Source organism: Nesoenas mayeri, assembly GCF_963082525.1.
Source record: "Nesoenas mayeri genome assembly, chromosome: 1".
NCBI lineage: Eukaryota > Metazoa > Chordata > Aves > Columbiformes > Columbidae > Nesoenas > Nesoenas mayeri.
This window is the reverse complement of record NC_137541.1, coordinates 39,505,050-39,527,390: the sequence shown is the minus strand read 5'-3', so window position 1 is coordinate 39,527,390 and position 22,341 is coordinate 39,505,050. Positions and strand designations below refer to the sequence as shown.

Here is a 22,341-nt window from a genome sequence, read left to right as displayed (position 1 = left end):
CAAAACAAGTAACCATTAGCTCCCTCAAATATAAGGGCAGATCTTCAGGTTTCTTTCCACCATTCAAGCCACTGATTGTCACTAAACTTGCTGGCCGGCTGTGCAGGAGCATGGGAGCTGTGGTTTTGTAGCTAAAAAAGCCATCCCTCCCCAGAGAAGAACATCCAGACCACTTTTTTTTTTCCATATAGTTTGGTTATTTTGAACGTCATAACTTTATTGAGACACCAGTAGTTACCACCTTCACTTTGTTAACCACAAATATATAGGACATTGTAAACACAGGTGCCAAGGTGGCGGGGTTCACTGTAGTTGGGTTTTGGAACAGACCGGGGGGAGGGAGAGGAGGGGTGAAGGGACACTCTGGCTTAGACAAGACCACTCAGGGGATCCTGTACGCGGCACGCCATCCATGAGTCACCGTATATACGTATATATGTATAGCTTTATATTATACATCTTTTTAAATATATATATATAATATATATACTATACACAGGCAGTAATGCGGCAAGGGAAGGGGCAGGGCAGCCCAGGTGGTGTGACAGATGCCACGCAGGCAGCAGGGAGTTGTCTGGGTGGATGGTTTGGACTTTGCTGCAGGAGGTGGCCTCGCTGGGCTCCTTGCCTTGTACCTGCTACGGGGACCGGAGCTGAGGCTCCTGTGGGGACCACCCTGCAACCCCACCTTCCCAGGAACTCCTATGGGCTCCCCAGGGTGCAGGGGACAAAGACACCTCCTCCTCGGAGGGACCTGCCAGGAATAATGTGGAGGGGAAGGATGTGTGAGGAGGTGAACGGTGTGGCGGGAATGTGGGTGAGCTGGGAACGCGGACATGTCAGGAGGCTGAAGCCACAGGTGGAGTTTGGGCGAAGTTTCATCATCCCTTTGCCCTTTGCAGCTGCTCTTGCCACAGAACAGCCCCTTTCTTGGGGGCTTCATAAGACAAGAATTCAAGGGGCTGTTGTTCCCAACGGGGGATGTGTAATCCTCTGTCATGTGGACAAATGGCAGAGGGGAAAGAAAGCCGCCTTATCATTTTCCTTATTCAGCCTTCCCTCTGATCTCCTAATCCACAGAGTGGGGCTGATGTCACTCGTGTTTAGGATCTAAAAGGGACATGTTCCAGCCAGCTGCTTCAGGTCTTGCCTATGATCACTAGAAAAAGGCAGCACCTTATCAGAAGCCCCATAGATAAGATAACCAACCCTTTGGGTAGGTCCATATCTCTTATCAGCTGCAGAACCAGCCAAATGTCATTGGAAACTGCATTTTAAAGAGCGACTGCAAACAAGGAGAGTCCTGTCCCCAAGGTCTGCCACCACCAACCCTCGACTGCAAAGGCTGAAAGCAAGTAAACACAATGAGAGTGTGTCCTCCTCCCATGAGCAAAAGCAAGAAGTTGCCCGAATATCTACTGTTACAGTGTCCCCTGCTACACCATTGCCTTTCCTATGACACAAAGCAAGGAGGAAAGGGACACAGAGATGGGCAGTAACCCATGATGAAGCCACCTGGCTCATCTATCACTGAAGTGCCAGCTCTGACAGGGAGGCCCATTCCTCCTCCAAGCCCACCAGAGCCCATCAGCTGGTTACATGAGGGAAATAAGCCAAAGGGGATAAAGGAAAACTTGCTCATTAGTCAGCCCCAAATGGTGTTTAGCCGTGTGCATAACTGACGGGAGAAGGGGCATGTAAGATGCTCCTGTGCTACAGACCAAAACAGAGCACCAGATTAAGACCCCCACATATGGCCCATACCTCTCCTCACATGTCTGGTTCCTTGCACCCTCACTAATGGGAGGGGATAGGTGAAGGGCAGTTCCTTCCAAAAAGTACAACACATTTTTGTACTGAGAGCTGGTTATTTATAGCCTCCTGCTCCTCCTCTCGCTTCCACCCAAAATGAAAGCCATAAGAGTGACACAGATGAGTCTGGGTGAGTACGACTAATTTTTTCTCCTCCTTCAACTTGTCATTTGTTCTTTTACCAGCAGGAGAGATGGACTGGAGGGAGCTCTCCCCACAGCCACAGTCATAACAAACCTCTCCCAATAAAGTAACCCCCTCCCAAGCCTAAATATTAGGCTGAGCCCACAGAAAAAGAAGCCCGAGGGGCTTCCCTCCAAAAATACCCCTCCTATTTACAGTATTGCTTTCACTCTCAGACACAGAGCAAGAGGTGTGACTACGGGGCTGGCTGGTCCCCCTCTCCCATCCTCACCAGTGGTTAACAAGGGTGGGCAAGCCATGGGGACAAGCCACAGGGATGGTCACCAGCAGCACAAGCCTGCTGGTAGGAGCAGATAGAAATGGTGCCTATATACAGCAGAGAACAATTGTTCCCCCTTCCCTCTTGGGGCTTGCAGCTCTACATTTTTCTACCCCTTCCCTATGGTTGTGGGGCAGCTGGAGAGGAGTGGCGTTGGGAGAAGGGGAAGGACAGGTAACCTCGGTGTCCTCCAGATGAGATGTTCACACAACCACAGGCCAGACCTGTGTCCCGTCCTCCCGACTCCTAAGGGTGCTAGAGGGAAGAGACTGGACACTCAGGGGAAGCACCTGTGGATTTTGGATCTGCTCCTGACCTCTGCTACTTGTGGTCAGCATTGTGTGGTAGCAGGGTGGCTGCATGGGGGATAGAGCTCCTCACTGCTGCAAGGTTACCCTGCTTCTTGTGCTCTGAGAGATGTCTGTGCTGGGAAGAATTGCCCAGGTGACTATTGCTGAATTATTTCCCCTTAGGGACCGTCTTCACACATAGACCTTACTTCCAGCCTGGAATAAGGAGTGTGCTTCCACAGCTGTGTATTTACTTGAAAGCAAAATCATGAAGAGTGTGGAATGATGTCCATACAAGCTCTATCTGAGAGTCACTGCTGCCACCTAGGTGAGGCTTTAAAAACAGGATTTGAGATGCTGCAGAAAATGCAATAAGGTATTGTCTATGTAATTTACAATAACCCCAGTTTTTAGAGAGCTCAGTCTGGCCCCAGCCAATTCTCTGCACACCAGGACCCCCTCCCCATTTGAGTGGGAGGCAAAGGCGCAGGACCCCTTCCCGCTTGGTTGCATGCCTGTGCAAGAGCCAGATGCATGCTGGCCATCACAGCAGTGGTTATTTCCAAGGGGAGTATTGCTCCATTCCTATGCTACAAAAATGGTGTCTGCGAGTGGCTTTGCTCTCTGGTAGCAGAGGAATGCAGGAGGGGTTCAGCAGGGCCTGAGGAGCAAAACTGGCCTTCTTCTCCTCCTGCCCAGGGTGAAATGTCAGCTCTTCTGTCCCCCTTGAACCAGCCCAGCCGGGGATGGGGGCTCTCAGAACCACCCAGAAGCCCACCTCCTTCATCCTTCCTTGCACAGGCCCTGCGCCTGGGGACCAGGGACTGGGCATGGCTCCTGTCCTGCCTCACCAAACACAGGTCTGAGTGGTGAGCAGGACGTCCAGGTGAGGGGAACCACCTTCACCTCAATCCAAGGGGGCTGGGGAAGAAGCGACCCTCATGGCACTGTCCCTCTGCTCTGCTCAGTCTCTTGCTGTAACCTACAGACGTGCCTGTGGTTTTTGATTGTACTTGCAATTCTTCCCCACCCCCGATACCACTTCTCCCTAAACCCTCTAAAAATAAAGCACCCCTTTCTCACTAGTGGGTGGGACAGAAAAGCCTCCCCATCTTTGCATGGAGGACACCGTCCCTGCTCCCTTCCAGCCCCCCACCCCCCTGCACGCCTGCATGCTGACCCCAACACCGTCCCCCTCCCTGAGCCACCAGGCCCTCTGGCCCTATTCGGATGCTCCCATGTCTACTGCAGCCTCTCACAACACTGTCTCTCTAGGGAGGGCCTCGGTCCCTCTCACCCTTTCCCTTCTGCCTCCAGCACCCTCTCCCCTTCCCTGCTGGTGCCATCCCCCCTCTCCTGCCCACCAGCCAGACTCTGCCCTCTGCAGTGAGGCACGAGGGACAGGAGGGAAGGGGGGACCTTCCTGTCACAAGGCAGTGACATATTTTGGAAGAAATTTGGTGCTGGCGGGTAGTTCTGAGGGGAGGACACAGAACAGGTGATGGGAGAACCTTTTTTCTTTTCTTTTTTTTTTTTTTTTCCTTTTTTAAAAACAATAAATAAAAACGGATGACCCAGAAGGCTGGAGCATAGCTGAGAGCCACCTCTTGTGCCACTACGCACGTGTCTGGTTTGTGCCTCGGCTTTCTGCCGGCAATGGGAAAGGGAGCAGAAGGGAAAGGGGGAAGGAAAGGGGCATCGGTGGCTCAGTAGTTCTGCGTTTGGTACCCCTGTGTCTCGGTGTCGAAAGCATCCGCCGGAGGGGGCTGCTGGTACGTCCCCACCGCATCTGTAGCATCCTCCTCGTTCGTGTAGGGAGCATAAGGCATGCCGGAGTCCTGGCTTGGGTCCATGTAGTCCTGGGAGAAGAGGGCCGAATCGGCACCCAGCCGGAATCGCTGATACGCCAGGAACGCCTGGCCCACCTTTATGGGAGGAGGTGGGAGGAAGAGACGGGAAGCAGAGAGGGGAGGGGAGAAAGAGAGGGGGAATGTACCCAAAGAGAGAAACAAACAAAAGTGGGGTTAGTAGTGGTTACGGATTAGTGTGCAAAGCCCGCCCGGCAGACCGCCGATGAAACACCCCTGAGAGCGTGGAGGTCCAGGCTGCCCCACAGAAAGCACGAGGGATGGTCAGGGATGGCTGCGAGCCCAGCCAGGGCTCCCTGCTGCCCCTGGGGTGTGCTGGGCACCTCCTGCCCGGCCATGGGCTTTTACCAACACAGCGCAGGTCGCAGAGACTCGGGCAGCCCATGGTTATCCTGTTCAGGGCCTCCTGTCCCTGGGAAAAGCAACCTGTGTCGGTTCCAGTGCAGGAGGTTCATCTGCCAGACTGGACATACACAGACATCTTGCCTGCAGAGGCCAGGAAGGAGACCAGGATTTGACCTGGAGTAGCGAGGCAGTGGTCACCTCCCATAATCCCTTCACAGCATCTGCACGGTGCGGCACAGATCCGGGGAAGGAGCAGCAGGAGGCAAGGTGGCTACTGCCCAGACCAGGGGACGGTTGGCATGTGTCCCGCTGCCTCCTGCCCCAGGCACTGCAGGCAGGACACCCTTTGGTGGCCTGAGGGAGCCTGGGCACAGGAGTCAGCATCATGGACCCCAGCAGGCATGGCTCATCACCCCAGAGCATCCCTGATAGAGGTAAGTGGTCTAGTAGGTGATGGGTTAGAAGTTTTTGGGGAATGAGGGCTGGGTGAAATGGAGGAGGTACAGAGGTGGGGGCAGAGGGCATCTCCTGGCTGAAGTATTAGGTTTGAGCAGTCACCAAAAGAAAGGCACAGCAGTGTTACACGTATTAGTTAGGGTACAGGTGAAGGAGAGAAGGGAGCAGAGGAGGAGGAGGAGAAACTCGCAGTTCCAATTCCCTAGAGGGAGATTCCCTGTTCAGTGAACAACCCACTTCAGTTGAATGGTCCATCTCTTCCCACCTCATGCCCTACTGTGACCACACATGGACACCTGTGGTAGTGGCATTGGAACCATCTCTGCTCAGAACCTCCTCCAGCTGCATCCCTCTACCCTTCCCCTGAATTCCCCCATCACCAAGGGGCACTAAGGCAGCAAGGATGGGGAATTAGGGAACAGGGTGTTGTATTCTTCCTGAAAAGTAATTTCTCTGAGTCTCCGGAAAGCCAGAAATGTGAGGGAGCCCTGTGAGGAGAGAAAGGGGTGTGGGGAGGAGAATCAGTAAGGAAGAGCAAACCAGAGCATGACTGAAATAAAAACCCCAAGAAACTGGATGAAGAGGATGCCTATTTAGCCACTTGCAAGCCTGGGGATGACCACTGCAGCTGGTGGCACCTCAAAAAGCGTCCTGGGGGACTCCTTGCAAAAGCCTTGCTCCTTGTCACGCTTTCTGCTGGAGCTTGCAAGGGGCTTTTGGCAGCACTCAAGTGCAGGACACAGCTTGTTGGCGGACACACACACATGCTGCTGTCTCTTTGCCTCTCCTTGGTGTCATCTTGGTGAGGGTGCTGACCACACAACCCTTTGCAGCCCCCCTTCCTCTCTGACAGCTCTGAGATCTTACAGCACTCTTCCTACCTCGTCCCCACCCAATGTTAAGGCCTGTAGGGAGAGGAGAAGATAAAGCCACAAGGACTTACATATGGAGACTGGCCTAAATTGCTTTCCTGCTTAGCACTAACCTTGTCACTTCAGACTCAAATCACTTGGGCTCAGTGCTTTCAGAGACGGCAGGGAATTGTGGATGATATTTATATTGCACACCACAAGTTTTTCCAGGAACCCAGGCATTAGGAACTGCTGGGGAAAGGGTAGAGACTGCATCATCACCCTCCTAAGAGGCGATGCAGTGAGGTGGAGCTGCAGTCATGGGTGCAGAAGGAGAGAGCCCAGAGAGATACTGGTCACAGCCTCTCATGGCCACTGATGATATTTCACGTGATGAAGGCAAAGCAGGGAGGGAGATGGGTGCAACCCCCAGCATGGAGCTCGCTTCTCTGCTTGGCGTCTGTGTGCTGAAAATGCTGTTCAAGTCTTCTGATGCACAATGAAAGGGATGCTTGGGGGGCTGGCTTGCTCAAGGTCATATCAGAGGTTTGTCAAGGACATTCCTGACTGGGACACAGGACCCTCTTTCCTATCAGGGTTATTAACGCTCTAGCACTTTCTGCCACAATAGTTTGGAGTCCTTGTTTCCCAAGGTTACCTCCTAACCACCTCCCCTCCTGCTTTTCCTTCTCAGAAACCATGGGAAATGGTGTCTCAGAGGAAATGACTCTTAGGCAGTCACCTTCCCTTCCCCACAAGCTAATACACCACAGAGGACATAATACAACATCACAGCTGCTTTACTCACCCAGGTAAAGATGGAGAAGAACGAGAACGTGATGGCTGCTCGGGCTGCATCTGCTCCCTCATTCAGTGGGTTGTCCTCTTCTTTTGAAGCTTGCCACTGGTTGGTCAGAAAACAGAAGCCAACGAACCAGAGGAACGCCCAAAAGGCTGGGATGGACCGCCACCAGCATGCCACCAGGGGAGAGAGATCAAGAAGGTATGTGTGAACAGAACATAAACACACCATGTTTCTCTGGAAACTTCAATCCTGCAAGACCCACTAGTGTGTTGCAGACTGGGCCAAACCCTGACTGCGCAGCCTGGCTTAGCCCAAGCGAGCTGGCAGGCTCGCTGACGGCTGAGTTGTCAAGGTGACTGTAGGTGTCTGCAGAAAGTACCTCAGGAGACTTCATTTGCTTGCATTTGGATTGATCACAGGACTTGCATTTGGCCTTGGGAAAGAGCCTGAAGGGCTTCCAGTACAGGAGCAATCACCTGGGCTTTCTGAAACAGCCACCACTTCGCAACCCTGTCCTGGAAGGACAAGCGAAGAGCAATTCCTTCCACGGGAGCTGCAGGAGAGTGCGAGCAGCCAGCCTGCAGCTGCATAGGGACCGGCCTTTACTCAGGACAGTGCAGGAGAAGGGACTCATACCAAGGAAAGGTGCTGAAGGATCATTAACATGCTGCACCCCCAGGAAAGGGGTGAAGGTAGTGGGGAGCCCTGAGTCCAGACTGGCAGCTGGTGGGGAGGAGTGGGACTGTGGGACTCACCCCCTTTGCCAGGCACAGCCTGATAGCCGGCAGCGAGGGAAATGGGAATTCCTGCGACAGCAGAACGGGGCTCAGTCACAGAATCATAGAATGTCCTGAGTTGGAAGGGACCCACAAGGATCATCGAGTCCAACTCCTGTCCCTGCATTTGACAACCCCACAGTTCACACCGTGTGTCTAGGGGTATTGTCCAGTCTCTTCTTGAATACTGTCAGACTTGGGGCCGTGACACCTCCCTGGGGAGCCTGTTCCAGTGCTCCACCACCCCCTGCATAAAGAACCTTTTCCTAATGTCCAACCTAAACCTCCCCTGGCACATCTTCCTGCCATGCCCTCAGGAATCTTCCCTCCCCTTTCTCTTGTCAGCTGCACGCAGGACTGCTGAGCAAGGGGCTAACCCTGAACAAACTTACAAGCCAGAAGTCCTAAACAAGCTCAGATATTGCACTTGATCCTGCCCTTTGACAAACTGCGGGGGGGAACCCTGACATGCAGAAGTTTGCCTGTATGGCTGCAATATGCTAGGAGAGGGATTTGAGATCACAGCAGGACAGCAAAGTGCTTCCTCCTGATGCTGCTGACTGGTGTGACACACGCATATACACATGCACCATCATTCTGTCACTTCCACACACTACTGGGGATGGAGAGATCTGACTGTGAGTCAGAATAAGCCTCAGGGCTGGATGAGGTCCTGCATGGCTATTTCCATGGGGAATGCCAGGTAACCTAGGAGGACTGGTTTAGTCAGCCTGCATGAAATCCTCTACGCTTTTTAATGTTAAAATATATAGGGCTCAATCATCTGGAGCTGGATAAGAAGGAAGTACCACCTTCAGAGGCATCAACGCTTGGCCATAGCAAGCACAAGCATGCAGGGAGGCAAGACCTGCTGATCCTGAAGGGCTCCCTGAGCTATGTCTATGGAGAACAGCAGGGAGGCATCAGCCAGACTGGCTCAGAGGAAAATGGGTAAGAAAAGGAGAGAGAGAGAAGGCCTGAGAGAGTAAGGAATCCAAAGATCTCTATGCTAGCAGGGACCTGGCCTGTGAGGCGGCAGAAGCTCCCTCCCTCTCACTTGCTGGTGGAGGAGCCACTATGGCCAAGCGGTCGGGAAGCTCACCCGAGACTCCGATGTCTGAGAGCACTGCCTTCTTGCGGTCCTTGACGCTGCTGATCTGCGGGAAATAGGCATCCAGAGCCAGGTAGAGAAGGCAGCTGAGGAAGGCGAGGACACCCACGGTAATGCCATAGTTGCAGGCATTGCGATTGCGGTTGAAAATGCAGTGCTCTTGTGTCTCCTCCAGGCGGTTCACATACCCTTCATTGACAATGGAGCCAAACACCACGATGGAGAACAGCTGGTGGGGAGGAAGGCAGGAGACACATCAGGGCAAGCCCCATCTCTGTGGACCAGCACAAAGGAACAGAGCTCTGCAGGGGACAGACACCTTTTGCAGGCACCTTTCTGCTCTGCTGAGCTCCCGTCCCACTGCCTTGCCTGGGCTGTAGCTGCAGGGAATTTACTGGGGAGACGATCTCATTTTATTTCTGAGGATTAACTTAAAATAGGACACTTTTAGATTGAGCCTTTTTATCCATCTGATCTAAAGTGATGTAAAGCAGTCGCAGTCTGGAGTAAGGGTGGCTTCCCGCGGACACACAGGGAGGCAACGTAGAGTGTGATTTGCGAAATAGTTTTGCTGTGGGTGCCTGCGTACAAGGGCTCCAAGCAGCAGAAATAGTCTCAGTCTGCACTTATTCTCCCACCCACTCCTTTCCCTTCTAGGAATTCATTGTTTCTACCACGCATTTGTTGACTAATTTTATCTATCCAGCTACTACGCTCTTTTCCTCATCCACCCTCCCACAATTCACAGCTCTGCCGGGCTCCCGTGCTCCCATCTCCCTGCACATCACACACCTCTCCACCAGTTCTGCACCAGCCCAAACCATGCCACCACCTATCCTTCTGCACCCTCACCCACACATTGACACTCTCCAACCTTCCCCATGGGATTTCAGGGGCCAAACATCCCCCTGCCAGGTCCCCTTGGCAGGGCCACCGTGAGTCCTCCATATCCGTCACAGCCACTGACACTGCATGTTATTTTAAGTCAGGTAGAATTAAGGATGAGTCCAGGTAGAAATGCCATAATCTGCAGTTGCTGGTCTAATCTTTGCACACGAGCTTAGCCTTCATCACCTGCCACAAGGCCATCACTCTTTGACACAGCAGGTTCACCAAAGCAGAGAGCTATTTACAGCAGCCCCAGTCCTGCATCTCAAATAAACAGCTTTCCTTGCAGGAGAAAGAGGGGAAGATTAAAGAGGCAAGTACAGATTTTTCTTTGTGGGGCATCTTGAGACCCTTGGTAGGAATGGCCCATCTGCAGGCTGCCTGCGATGGCCCCAGGCAAATGGGAAATGGGACCTCAAGCATGGGGTGAACACACATATTACAGAGTCACAGAATGGTCAAGGTTGGAAGGGACCTCTAGAGATCATCTAGTCCAACCCACCTGCTAAAGCAGGTTCACCCAGATCAGATGGGACAGGAATGTGTCCAGGCAGGTTTTGAATGTCTCCAGAGAAGGAGACTCCACAGCCTCTCTGGGCAGCCTGTTCCAGGGCTCTGGCACCCTCAAAGTAAAGAAGTTTCTCCTCATACTCAGATGGAACCTCCTATGTTTCTATGCCCATTGCTTCTCATCCTATTGCTGGGCACCACTGAAAAGAGTCTGGTCCCACCTTCTTGACACCCACCCTGGAGATGTTTATAAGCATTGATGAGATCTCCTCTCAGTCTTCTCTTCTCCAGGCTGAACAGACCCAGCTCTCTCAGCCTCTCCTCATAAGAAAGATTATCCAGACCCCTTATCATCTTCATAGCCCTCCGCTGGATTCCCTCCAGTAATTCCTCATCCTTCTTAAACTGGGGAGCCCAGAACTGGACACAATACTCCAGATGCAGCCTCACCAGGGCAGAGCAGAGTGGAGGATGGCCTCCCTCGACGCACTGGCCACACTCCTCCTAATGCACGTATGATGTGCACTAGGACACCAGTGGGGCACTCTGCTAGCCTGGGAGTTAACCATGAAACAGGAGCCTGGCATCCCTTAAAGCATCTCTTGGAACCACTACTCTGTCTGCAAGGAGAAGTAGCACACAAGAAGACTTGGTGGCCAAATCTCCTGCAGGGAGAAGAGGTAGGTCTGAGAGTTTGCTAGGTCAGAAGGACCACAGTATGACTTCATCCAACCAAGCATCAGGAGACAACATGGCAGATAACCCAGAAAGCAGAGAAGCAGCTTTTCGAGTGCAGGGAAAATTAACTGTTGATTAATGCCAACCCAATATGCTGTCTGTCCTTGGTGGGGTTGGATGACTGAGATCCAAAGCACAGATCTCTGCTGTTTGACCTGTGGCATCAAGAACCAGAGGGAAATCTTACTTACGGTCCCCAACAGCCCTTGGGCAGGTAACGCTGCCAAACTCTAATAAGTATCCGCTGACATGGATATTATTTTTTTCATTCCAAGGCTCAAAATTGGGCCACACTTGGGTTGCTGAGATTGGGTGTACTTTTGACATACTAGAGCAAACCAAAAAAAGCTGGAAGCTGGCACTCCTAATCATGAGGGCTGTATGGGTTCTCTGAAAGTTCTTAAGAGCTTAAGCTTGCAGGTAATCAACTGATTTGTCCTCTTCATCCTTCCTCTTGAAAATTGAGATTGATCATACTTTGCAGAAATTGCCCATAAAAATTAAATAAAAATGTCTTCTGCCTGAAGCAAAGGTCTGGTCTTCAAAATTTCAGCCTGGATGGTTTGGAAAGCAGCAAAATTGCACACAAATACAGCCAGGCTCCTTCAGTGGGAAGTCTCACACATCTTCACAAGAGGCTGAGCTGACAGGTCTGCCTAGGACCACTGACAGCACCACCATGTTCCTCTAGCCTGAAGGAGACCAAACAGACTCCTTGAAGTGACATCTGGGTCACTGGCTTGACCAGTGCTGATGCTGCCACCTCCAGCCTCCTTATACTGTGATTACAATATGGGTTCTTGGTTTTCCACAGCATGAGACAAAAAGCATGTCTTCTCTTTGGAAGATGAGAAGAGGTATTGTCTGGTGTTCAGTTTTGGTTTAGGCCTCAAAACTGGTAAAGTGTCAATACCCTGAGTCAGGCCAGCCCTTGCTGTACTGTGAGTCTCTGCTTACTCATCGGGATGAATAAACTTCTTTAACGGCCTCTCCCTGGAGGCACCTCTGTTCACTCCGCTCATATCCTGATATACATCTTCCTTCTGCTATCATCTTTGGGTTTGCTGCTGGCCTGGAAGGGCTCTCATCTGCAAGTGAAGAAGCAGAATAACTCCTTTTTGCATTTGCCCCTTTATACCTATCCGTGTTGGCCCTTCATAAAGATAGCGCTCAGAGTCATGAGACCGGGGGACATATCTGTCTCCCTAAATTTCCAAGCTGAGGTGGCATTGCTAACTTCCTTTCTCCATCTTCAGTCAGCCAAGATGCCACAACTTCTCTCCTATGAAGAGAAACCTATTTTGCAGCCTGAGGTGCCCAAGGTATGATTTACTGGCAAGCATCTGATTTAAGATGATCTTAAGCATTTTCTGGGAAGGTTCCACTCAGGGAAAATACAGGATGGTGAAACACTGTCCCAGGTTGCCCAGAGAGGTGGTAGATGCCCCATCCCTGGAAACATTCAAGGCCAGGCTGGATGGGGCTCTGAGCAACCTGATCTAGTTGAAGATGTCCCTGCTCATTGCAGGGGGTTGGACTAGATGAGCTTTGAAGGTCCCTTCCAAACCAAACTATTCTATGATTCTAGGGTATTCTCACTCATGAGCAGAACAAGTCAATGCAGATGCTTATCTTCCGTGTCCTGAAACAGACATCCCACAGTGCTCTTTGTCCTTAGGAAAGCTTTCTACAGACCCAAGCACAGTAGCTGAAGGGTTGTCTCCTCCTTTCCATGTTTTCATCACTACTGGTATCAGTGCTGGTCCAAGGGCAAGGTCAGTGGCAGCAGAGAGGGCCTGCTCCCTTTGCCAGCCCACCACCGCTCCCACGGCACAGCAAAATGCTGTGAGGATCTGCTGTGCACAGACGCCTTGAGCTGGACTGGAAAACACCGGCTGGGCAAGAACAGGCAGGCTCAAACCAGAGGTTTCAGACTGACAGGCAGAGCTGGACGGCAGAAGAGGTGATTGCTGCTGCTGCTGACAGGCAGCGTCACCCGCTTTATCCCCGTGATGTCTGTACCCAGAAGCTGTTGCAACGGGTGCACAGACAAATAATTTTATAGAAAAAAAAAGGAAAATTATGAGAGCCCAGATCTCGCAGCCCTCGGGAGAAACTGCTGTACTCTTAATCCATGGCAGCTAGTTCTTGTCAGTAAGGGTGCGGGTGGGTGGAAGCTCACTGACATAGCAAGTCATCTTAGCAAAAGCAAGTATTTTTTATTTCCTTATTTCACAATCTGTGCTTGTGCAAAGATGACCCAGGCAGCAGGTGCAGTTTGAATGTCTGCCCGCTTTACAAAAAAAATCCACAAAGTCTGCAAGGATGAAGCATCTGCGTTCTTGTTCCCATCACAACTGCAGCACTTCAGAGGAAATGCTGGCTACCAGCAGTGCTGGCACAAGCCTCCCATCCTTCTGTGTCCCCACTGCTTGTTCCTTCTGCCCCCTCTGGGTATAGCAAATACCCACTGCACCTATAGCCACTGATAAAGTGGTCCAAAATATAAATCTAGCTACAAAGAGGAGGCGAGGAAAAGATGGTATGAGTCTTCTCCTAACTGAGCACCAAGATGCAGGGCAGCACTGCATCCTGACACTCCCAAAGACAGCCCATCCTACTGCTCCGCAGGGGGAGATCATTCATCAGCTGCTTTCCTGCACTCGGTGATGAAACCTAGCCAGCCATCCCCAGCTCTGTGCACCTGAGTGGCCTCATTTCTTCAGCAAGCCTGCTTAAGTTGGTTAACAGGACTTGAAGTACTTAGATTTTTAGGTTGAGAGGGTTTCCTTAAGCCTCCAAGAGCAACGTTAATCGGGCTGGCGTGCAGCCTCTCTGGAGGTGCACATTTAACAAGCAGCAATCTACTCAGCTACGCTGTGAACTAGAAAAAGGGGAAGAAAACAGCACTTGGAGACGATATGGCTAACTTAGCATTGCTGTTGGGACCCGGCTTTTCTCGACTTCACTGCTCCTTAAACATCACATCAACACAGGTTGTTGCGATGATTTTCTGAGACTTGTGTTTTCACCAAAGAGCTCCAAGACACCAAGCGAAGCCCAGGGCCAGGCAGTTTGCGAAGGTGACAGAGACAGCAGCTTGCCAAAAGACACAGCAAAATGAACTCCATACTGAGTACTGGGGCAAGGAGACAGGGAGGGGCTGAGAGTTTTCCTTCCCCGGTTTCTCAAGGGGCTCATGCTGGCCATTACAGGTGTGTAAGGGCTCATTACAGTGAGAAAAGCGCAGAATAGGCAAAAGGCTACATCTCACCATAAAAGGCCTCTTTTTTTTCCTTCCTGCTGAACTGGGGGATCTGATTTTGCCACAGGCGAAGGCAAGAGATAAGCCCTCAGAAGAGAGACTTTCCGGTCCCTCCCCACCTCCCCGCTGCAGGCTCGGCTGTGCAGAAAGCCAGCTGAAACCTCCTGAGCATCATGTGAGGTTTTCCACCTCACTGCCCATCGCCAGCCGAGCACTCAGCGCTCCCGAGCACCATGTGATGGACACACAGCAACGCCAGCCCAGCCTCCAGCCATGCGCTAGGATTTTCCTGCACCTCATCCCAGGAGCTGGTCACGCTGCCTCCTGACTTTATCCCCGAGATCCCCATGATGGTCCTGGCAGGGATGAAGCTGAAGAAGAGGGTTTCTGTCGAGCCACCTGCTTGGGCTTGCCATGGTGCCCTCTGGTCACGGGGTCTGCTGCACTGCATGTTGCCTCTCCCTTTACCACACCCCCTTTTTATTCTATTATAGAGAGGAAATAATTTGGTGACATAATATTCCTCATGGGACTTCAAATCAAATCCACCTCAGGCAGAATGAAGCAATGACCTCTTCTGTGTCTGATCTGGTAATGACCAGGAATAAATCTGTTTAAAAAGAAAGCAAGAGCAGAAGAGAATACAAACAATAAACGGGCAGAGATGATCTGACTTTAATTTTTAGCTACTCGCAAATGGAGTCTCTGGAAAGCTTTGGAGAGCCCTGCAGAGACATGGATTATTATGAATATTATCATAATCATTAAATCTACTTGTATTCAGCCCGTTTTGAAGAAAACATATGCAGCTTTTGAAACGCATGGGACTGGCAGCTTGGAAACAGGCGGCCTCTATTTATTCCCTCCAGCCGGCATCATGCAGGCACCGAACAACTCCTGCCCACGGTCTCGATGGCGTGTCTGGGCCCTGTGCAGGTGCGGGAGAGGACCAGCCTCCCCACACCCATTTGGACACAGCTCCCCTGAGCACAGACAGGGGAAGAGCAGACGGGTATGCCAGCACCCCCCTCCCACCTCACCCTCTCCAGCCGCGGCTGAGCCGGAGCACGTGATGGAGGGGAGAAAAGCTCCACATCCCTAATTCCTGCCACGGGATCTGGGACAGGCTTTCCTGGCCAGCCAGCCTTTTTTTTCACACATGGCTTGGCAGCTGACAGGCTGGCCATTAACCCTTCCACCTCCCTCCAAACCCATGCTTGGGAGCCTGGGTCGATCTTCCCCTCTGCAGCAGCCCAAGCTCTGGGTGATGCTGGGGCACCCACAGGGAGAAAGAAAGAGTTTTCCCATGGGAATGTGCCCACTGGTCAAAGAGGGGGTTGTAGCCCAGAGAGCATCTTCAGGAAACCCCATCCAGTCCTGCAGGTCTCATGGTCAAACTGCGTCTGCTGTCCCAGCGCTCCTAGTGATGACTCCCCATGGCCAAAACTCCATCGTGGTATCCAGGTCCTTCTGTGCTTTCCAGATGGTCCCTATATCACCTACATTCACTACTTAGTGAAGCAACTCCCCAAAAGTTGCATCTTTTTCCAAGGTGTTCTGCTTTTGTTCTACTAACACATCTATCCCTCCTTTGCTTGGCTGTGCCAACCTGAGTGGAGGATCACATCTACTGTCACCTGCACCTGCTCCTCTCACCACCACACTAGTCCAGTCTGCTGTCCTGTCTTGCTGCACGTTTGCATCTATGCTTCATCTCCCTGCAGTTCCTCTGTTCCTCACCTGTGTGCCTCTCACATTTTCAGACAGCAGATTACATATGTTTATCTTATTTTTTTGCTAATTATTTGTGACTGCCTTTGGCTCCTATGTGCTTTTTCTCAGATTTTTATCTGCAAATGCCATTAATGAGAGGCTTGTTCCTCCTCCAAGATCCTTCCTGGAAATGCTATGCTGGAAACAACGCGACCTGCTGTATCCAACCCCAAATCACCCTCTGGCTCTGCATATCTATTGCTCATCTGATGTGGCCTTTCACTCAATCCTAGTAACAGCAATCCCCAAAAATCTCTTTTGAAGCTGACCCAAGGAAGGGGAAGCCATGAAGAACTGTACCTAAGGCTTGCCCCAAAGCACATGCTTTGAACCGCTGTGTTTCTTTCATTCTGTGCCAATGTATCTCACAAGCATGCAGCCTGTGAGCATGGGGGCTGGGGCAAAAATCACGTGGAGGCGCAGAAGCAGAGATCATGAGCTATGGTCCACTAAAACAGGGAACACTTCAGCTAAGTTCAGCTGGAACAGAAAGAAGGCGGAGGGTGCAGTTGGTTCCAGCCCAGTGTGGCCTCTTGTCTCTAAGGCTCAGTTTAACTGTCACCACAAGGCCATGCTGGGTGTCATTCCCATACAGCAATGGGTGGAAGAGGCAAGGGACACCATAAGCCAAGCATCAGCATGGTGAGCCAGGGACCTGCTGGCCAGGCAGGAGATGGAGCTCCCTGCTGCACCAGGGCTTGTCCCTCGTCACTGTCATAGCAAGGCCAGGGACACGGTTCCCATCCTTCACCTGCCTTGTCTGCTCAGCCCAAGCTGCCTGGGACATGCTGTGCCTGCAGAGACAGGAGATGGAGCTTCTCATCCCAGCTCAAAACATCTGCGTGCTCCAACCAGACTGTAGATGTGGTAATAACGGCAGCAGATGATGGAGGAGGAAACGGAGGGCAGGCAGTGCCTCTCCTCACCAAACCTCCCTCTGGAGGGGCAGTGCCCTTGTCACTGTAGTGGAACTCAGCATCTCTGTCCGTGTGGCAACTTTTAATGAGCTGCTTTGCCTGCGTGCCTCCGGTTGGAAATACTCTCGCTCGAGCCACCTAGCTGGGCCTGCTTCCAAAAAGCAAGTTACTTTTGCCTTGTTAGGCTTTCACGTCGAGTAGCGCTTCAGCTTCTCCAGCAAGCCAGTTTCCAAGCAGTCAGGAGCACCTGGAACAACCTGTTTCAATTAGCATTTTACTTATTTATGGAGGCAGTGCTACATCCCTTCATCCAACGCCTGCAGGTTGCAAAGGAGCCTTCCAGCTGGCCTGTACCGGCTGCAGAGAGCACTGTGGGTCAGGGCACAACAGGATTACGTAGGGATGTGCCCACACTTGCCTGCTTTATTTGAAGAACGATCCTGGAGCCACACACTGTAGCACAGCTCTAGCTCGATGCAGGTCACCCAGTTCCACCGGCTCCAGCTGTTGGGTCACCTGAGAAGGCTGAAGGCAGGTCTATATGTCAAGGTCACCACAGAGAGGTAGGGAAGCCTCCGGGATCTTTCAGTAGCACATTGCTTTTGTCAGCAAGCCTCAATCCAGCTGGAGTGGACAAGCCTCCTGACTGCAAGATCAAGGCACCCTCAGAGGCATCCTCAGCGGAGATGCCCAGGAGGGACTGCTCCACAGGGCTGCCTCCCTGCGCTACCAGGTGCTGCTTCATCCAGGTGAGCGCATCTGGGGCTGGCAGCAGCAGAGAAATGCCTTGTGCTGAGGCTGAACATCCACACCTAACATGGGCGCTCTGCAGGACCACCACTGCTTGCCAACACCCATGTCAGACAACCTTTCTTTAGGAAGATGCATCCTTACTCTGCCGTGCCTGACCTCTGAAGCACCCGAGAAACCTGAGCTGCCTCACAACACCGTTGCGGTGGACAGATGCTCCAGAATTGCTGACCTCTTTCCATAGTTTAGCAACCTCCTTGTCAAACCTACCCCCATCTCCTCCTCAACATAAATAACCTTCAGTCACCCCATCTGCTCCTGATCCTGCAGCTCTCCCTGCATTATTGCTGCCATCTCGATTGGGCTGCAACCTCCATGGGCAGAAGCCTGTTTGCTGCCAACAACCTCTGTACCATCATACAACCTTCTAAGAGGCAGGATGAACCGAGCACAAGGTCACTGCCTGGGGAAACGATCACGAGAATTTCTGCTCTCAGTGAAAGCTCATCATGTGAAATCGGCCGAAAGGAGTCTCCGGCTTGCTCTGGGGAGATGATGGATCATCCAGGCCACGAGCGGGATAAAGGCAAACAAGATGTCAGGCAAGGTGCTTCCAGCACATGCCAGAGTGGGTGGAAGGAAGGACTCTCACAAAGACCACGGGGAGGGAGAGCCCTTCACCACCAGAACTGTTTGGCTTATAGAGCCTGGTGATGGAATGGCTAAGTGCGGATGTGATTGCAGTCTAGAAACATACCCAGGGGAAAACACCAGGGAGGGGAAAGCACCATTTAAACTGAAAGGCACAAGAGCACAAAAGCAAATGGATACAAACCCAGCCACAAATAGATTTTATGGTGGAAGGCCCTGACCGTTGGAACTGCTGAACATCCTCCCAGAGGGAGTGAGAAGGGCAAAAAAACCCCACGTGTTCGTCTTTCTTCAGCAAAGTTCAGTCAGTTTATGGAAGGGGTCATAAAGGGTCTGATGCTTTTCACAGCCTGAGATAGGACTTAGGTGCCCATGAGGACCCCTCTTGGTCCTCCCCAGTTAAAAAAAAGACCAAAACCACAACTAAATATCTGAGGTGAGCTTGTCACTCCCTGGCTTTGTGGAGGGCGAGATGCTCGAGAGGACAGACAAGACCAAGCTGGTAGAAAAGCAGAAGAAAGAACTCATATTTTGGGAGAGAAGATATGCATGTGTAACCTTGCACCATGGTGGCCAGGCCAGCCTCCCCTGCTGGACTGTTGACCTGAAGCACCTCCAGCTCCTGCAAAAGGACTTTAATTTCCACAGTCAAGTGAAGTACCCAAGGTAAATCCAGTCCTGTCCTCTGTCAAGGTCAGACGGGCAGGGGGAAACAACACGGGGTCCCAAGGAGATGCTGGGCCTCAGGAAGCACTCCCTGCCTGGGGAGACTTTGCAGGGCACAGAGCTGAGCTTGGAGAGCGAGATGACAGCATCTGAGATACTCTGAAGCAGAGTAGGTGACTAATTAAAAAATAAACGTATTTCCTCTTCTCTCTCCTTCACCTGATGCCTCTGGGAAGCCAAAATCCCGCAGTGCTTGGATGAAGGGGAAATAAAAAACCACCAGACTGAGAGGGAGAAAGAAGAAATTCTGCCACAGAGATTAGCAGCGGGAGAGCCTTTGTAGGTCACATCACGTCCATCATCCTCAGAGACGCAAGCTGGCTCTGTTCCACCTGCCGGGGAGTGGGGCACACATACCCCCTTGTCCAGCACCCAGTGGCAGCCCCAGCACAGCCAGCCCACTCCCAGTGTGATGTGCTGTACTGTAAACAAGCGCAGGCAGACGGACACACCGCCTGTATTAATCACGTCCTCAGCTGTCTCGGGGCTCTTCGGCCACCCTCCAAGTCACGACACCCAGGGGGGACATCACCCACCCAGCCGGGAACACAAAGATTGCCTCTCCACGACCGGCAGCAAGCTGGGCCACCTTCCCTTTCCCTCCTCATTTTCCCCGCCTGTCTCTGCTTTTATTTTATTTTCCCAAAGCCAGCCTGACGCCTCTCCTCCTTGCTCCGGTGCGCATGTGTCTCCTCCGCTCCCTCTCCCTGCCCTCCCCTTCTCCGCTCCCGGCTGAGACCTCAATCTCTCCATCGCCGGCTCGGTTCTGCGGCTCTCGCTCCCTTAATCCCAATGACCTTCTTGCACATACGCATCGGCCCCACGGGCAGCCATGGGATCATCAGCGTCACGGGAAGAGGGAGAGACTTTCCCCCTGGCACCCCATGGCCTCCCTCCCCACTGCCCGCCTTAGACCTCTTTTCCCCCTACCCGCTTCCCCACAAATTACCAAGGGGAAAGCATTATGGGGAAAGAAGGCTGGTGGGTGAGAGGATGAGGATAAAACGCAGAGCGCCGTCCAGCCCCCACAGCCCCCCCCCAACTCACCCTGGCACAAACAGAGCCCAGCACCCCCCAAGCCCCAGCCTGCTGGGGAGCTGCACCAGGGCTTCAGCATCACCCGCAGCTCCCCCCCGTCACCCCACATCCTGCTGTCTCCCCATGCTTGCCATATACCCAATGGGGGGGGGATGTAGAGGGGAGACAAGACCCCACCACTATCCCCAAAACAGCAGAGATTGAGCTGGTGGGTGAGGTGGTGGGTCACCCAGCTTACTCCTTCCCTCCCCAGGGAAGAAACTCCAAAGCACAGTGCTATCACCCCATATGGCCCTATGTCTATACGGCCCTATATCCATACACACAGATACATACATACATACAGCTGTACATCTGTGTGCACACACATATGTGGATATATACATGGAGATATATACATACAAAAATATATGAACCCAGATATAGATCCATCTATCCAAACATACATGCATATACACAGATAATATCCATAAATACTTATGGAGGCATATACAATATGTATCTCTGTGTACATGGATCTAGATGAGTGGAAACATATCAACGGACATATGCATATATATATGTGGATACATATGCATACACAAGCATATATAAAACAAATATAGAATAGTAAATATGTAACAGTATATCATCGTAATAATATAAAACCGTATATAACATAACGATTTTAGGTATGTAGAGAGGTAGGGGTTGGGGCCGGCCGTGGCTGCCTGCCCCGGAGGGAGCCCCGCGCCCCCCGCAGCCCGGCGAGACGCCCCCCGCCCCGGTCCGGCGGCAGCTCCGGTGGCGGCGGGGCCTTACCCAGGAGACGAACCGCAGGAGGGTCTGCGGCTGCCGGATGAAGGCGTGCGGGTCGAAGGCGCCGCCGGCTTTCCCCGCTCCGAAGGCGCCCCCGTCCATGGCGGCACGGGGGTGGGCGGGAGGCGGGCGGGGGGCTCGGCGGGCGGTGCCGGGCTGCGCCGAGCCGTGCCGAGCCGAGCCGAGCCGCGCCGACCGGAGCCGAGCGGAGCCGAGCCGTGCCTGGCAGCCCGGCGGCGACGAGCCGCGCGCTCCCGCCCACGGGGACGCGCCGCGCCGGGAGCGCGCACCACCCCCTTTCTCCGCGCCGCCGCTGCCCGCGTCACATCGCGGGGGGTGGGGACGGAGGGGACACGTCTCGGGGGGAAGGCAGGAGGTGTCCGTGGGGCAGCAGTGTGAGGAGGGGGCGCTTGGGGGTGTGTAAAGGGCTCGGGAGGGTGAGGGCACGGCAGGTGCAGCATGGCGGGGAGTGTGCTGGGAGGGGGGTGTGAACACCTTTCCTGTACAAAAGCAGCCCACCCCTCCAGCACAGGGGGAGAGAGGTGAGGGTGCTGCCCCGGTTTGTTTTGGTAGGGCCTAGCAGAAATGCGGGGCCAGCCCCCCAGCTGCTCACACCTTCGACTCCTGTCACCCCTCTGCCACACAGCCCAGCACCGGTATTTCGCAGCCCCCATAGAGGGGTGAGACTGGTCAGCTTGCGAGAGTATCCAGTGGAGCAGCCAGTGGTGCTCCCTGTGTGCAGGCAGCTGCCTGCACCCTGCTAGGTGCTTGCTCCCAGACAGAGGTGCCTGGTGAGCCCCGAAATCACACTCAGCAAAACTTCCAGCTCTCATCACTTACCCCACAGAGACCACATCCCTGGGAGGACGCAGCAGGAAAAAGGTCCTTTTCAAACATGGAGAGTCCAGATTTTGGGGAGAGCTCCTGACTCCGGGTGACTGCAAGATACCTCGCATCCCTGAGGCTGCAGCCTCCGAAGTCACCTGGGCTTTACCAGAGCCCACAGGACCACCATGGCCACCAGCACAGCCAGGGAGGGATGGCTGGGGAGAAGCCATCGCTCAGCCTTAGAGGCGGCTCAAGCTCCTTGGCCTGTGCATTCTGCACAGAGTGGCTCCGTACTGGCTTCAGCAGACTACCCGATAATCTATATTTATATGAGTGACATTAAAAGTAAGCCTGTGGGTTGTAGCGTGGTTTCCTAAGCTCAGCAGCAGAAGACAAAACCATTCTGAGTTTGCTCATGCGCTTCAGCCCGAACACAACCAAAGTCCAATTACCCAAATGCTTCAGCCAAGCAGAGATCCTCTGCACCATGTTTCTGGCTAGCAAACCACAGGATGACTCTAGTTCTTCATTACAGACATACTCAACTCAAACCAGGCAGCAGCTTTGCTGGAAGCAACTGTCCAAAGGAAGAGGTGGCTACACTGTGAGCACTTTGTAAGGACTTACAGCGCCAGGACATCTTTGGAGTGCCCAGAAATACTAAAGTCCCCAAGTTCAAAGC

General features: G+C 52.7%; 1 protein-coding gene across 2 annotated transcripts; it reads right to left on the bottom strand.

Moving 5' to 3' along the window:
- Nucleotides 1-3,836: 3,836 nt before the first annotated feature.
- Nucleotides 3,837-20,933, bottom strand: SYNGR1 (synaptogyrin 1; the record flags this gene model as incomplete). Of its 2 annotated transcripts, none has more annotated exons than XM_080363965.1 (4): nucleotides 3,837-4,490; nucleotides 6,894-7,039; nucleotides 8,769-9,006; nucleotides 20,835-20,933. In XM_080363965.1, 4 exons carry the CDS (start codon nucleotides 20,931-20,933, stop codon nucleotides 4,272-4,274), a joined length of 702 nt encoding a protein of 233 aa, XP_080220091.1. The 2 variants fall into 2 exon arrangements, with proteins under 2 accessions (XP_080220091.1, XP_080220092.1); XM_080363966.1 differs by lacking the exon at nucleotides 3,837-4,490 and adding an exon at nucleotides 5,624-5,722.
- Nucleotides 20,934-22,341: the final 1,408 nt, after the last annotated feature.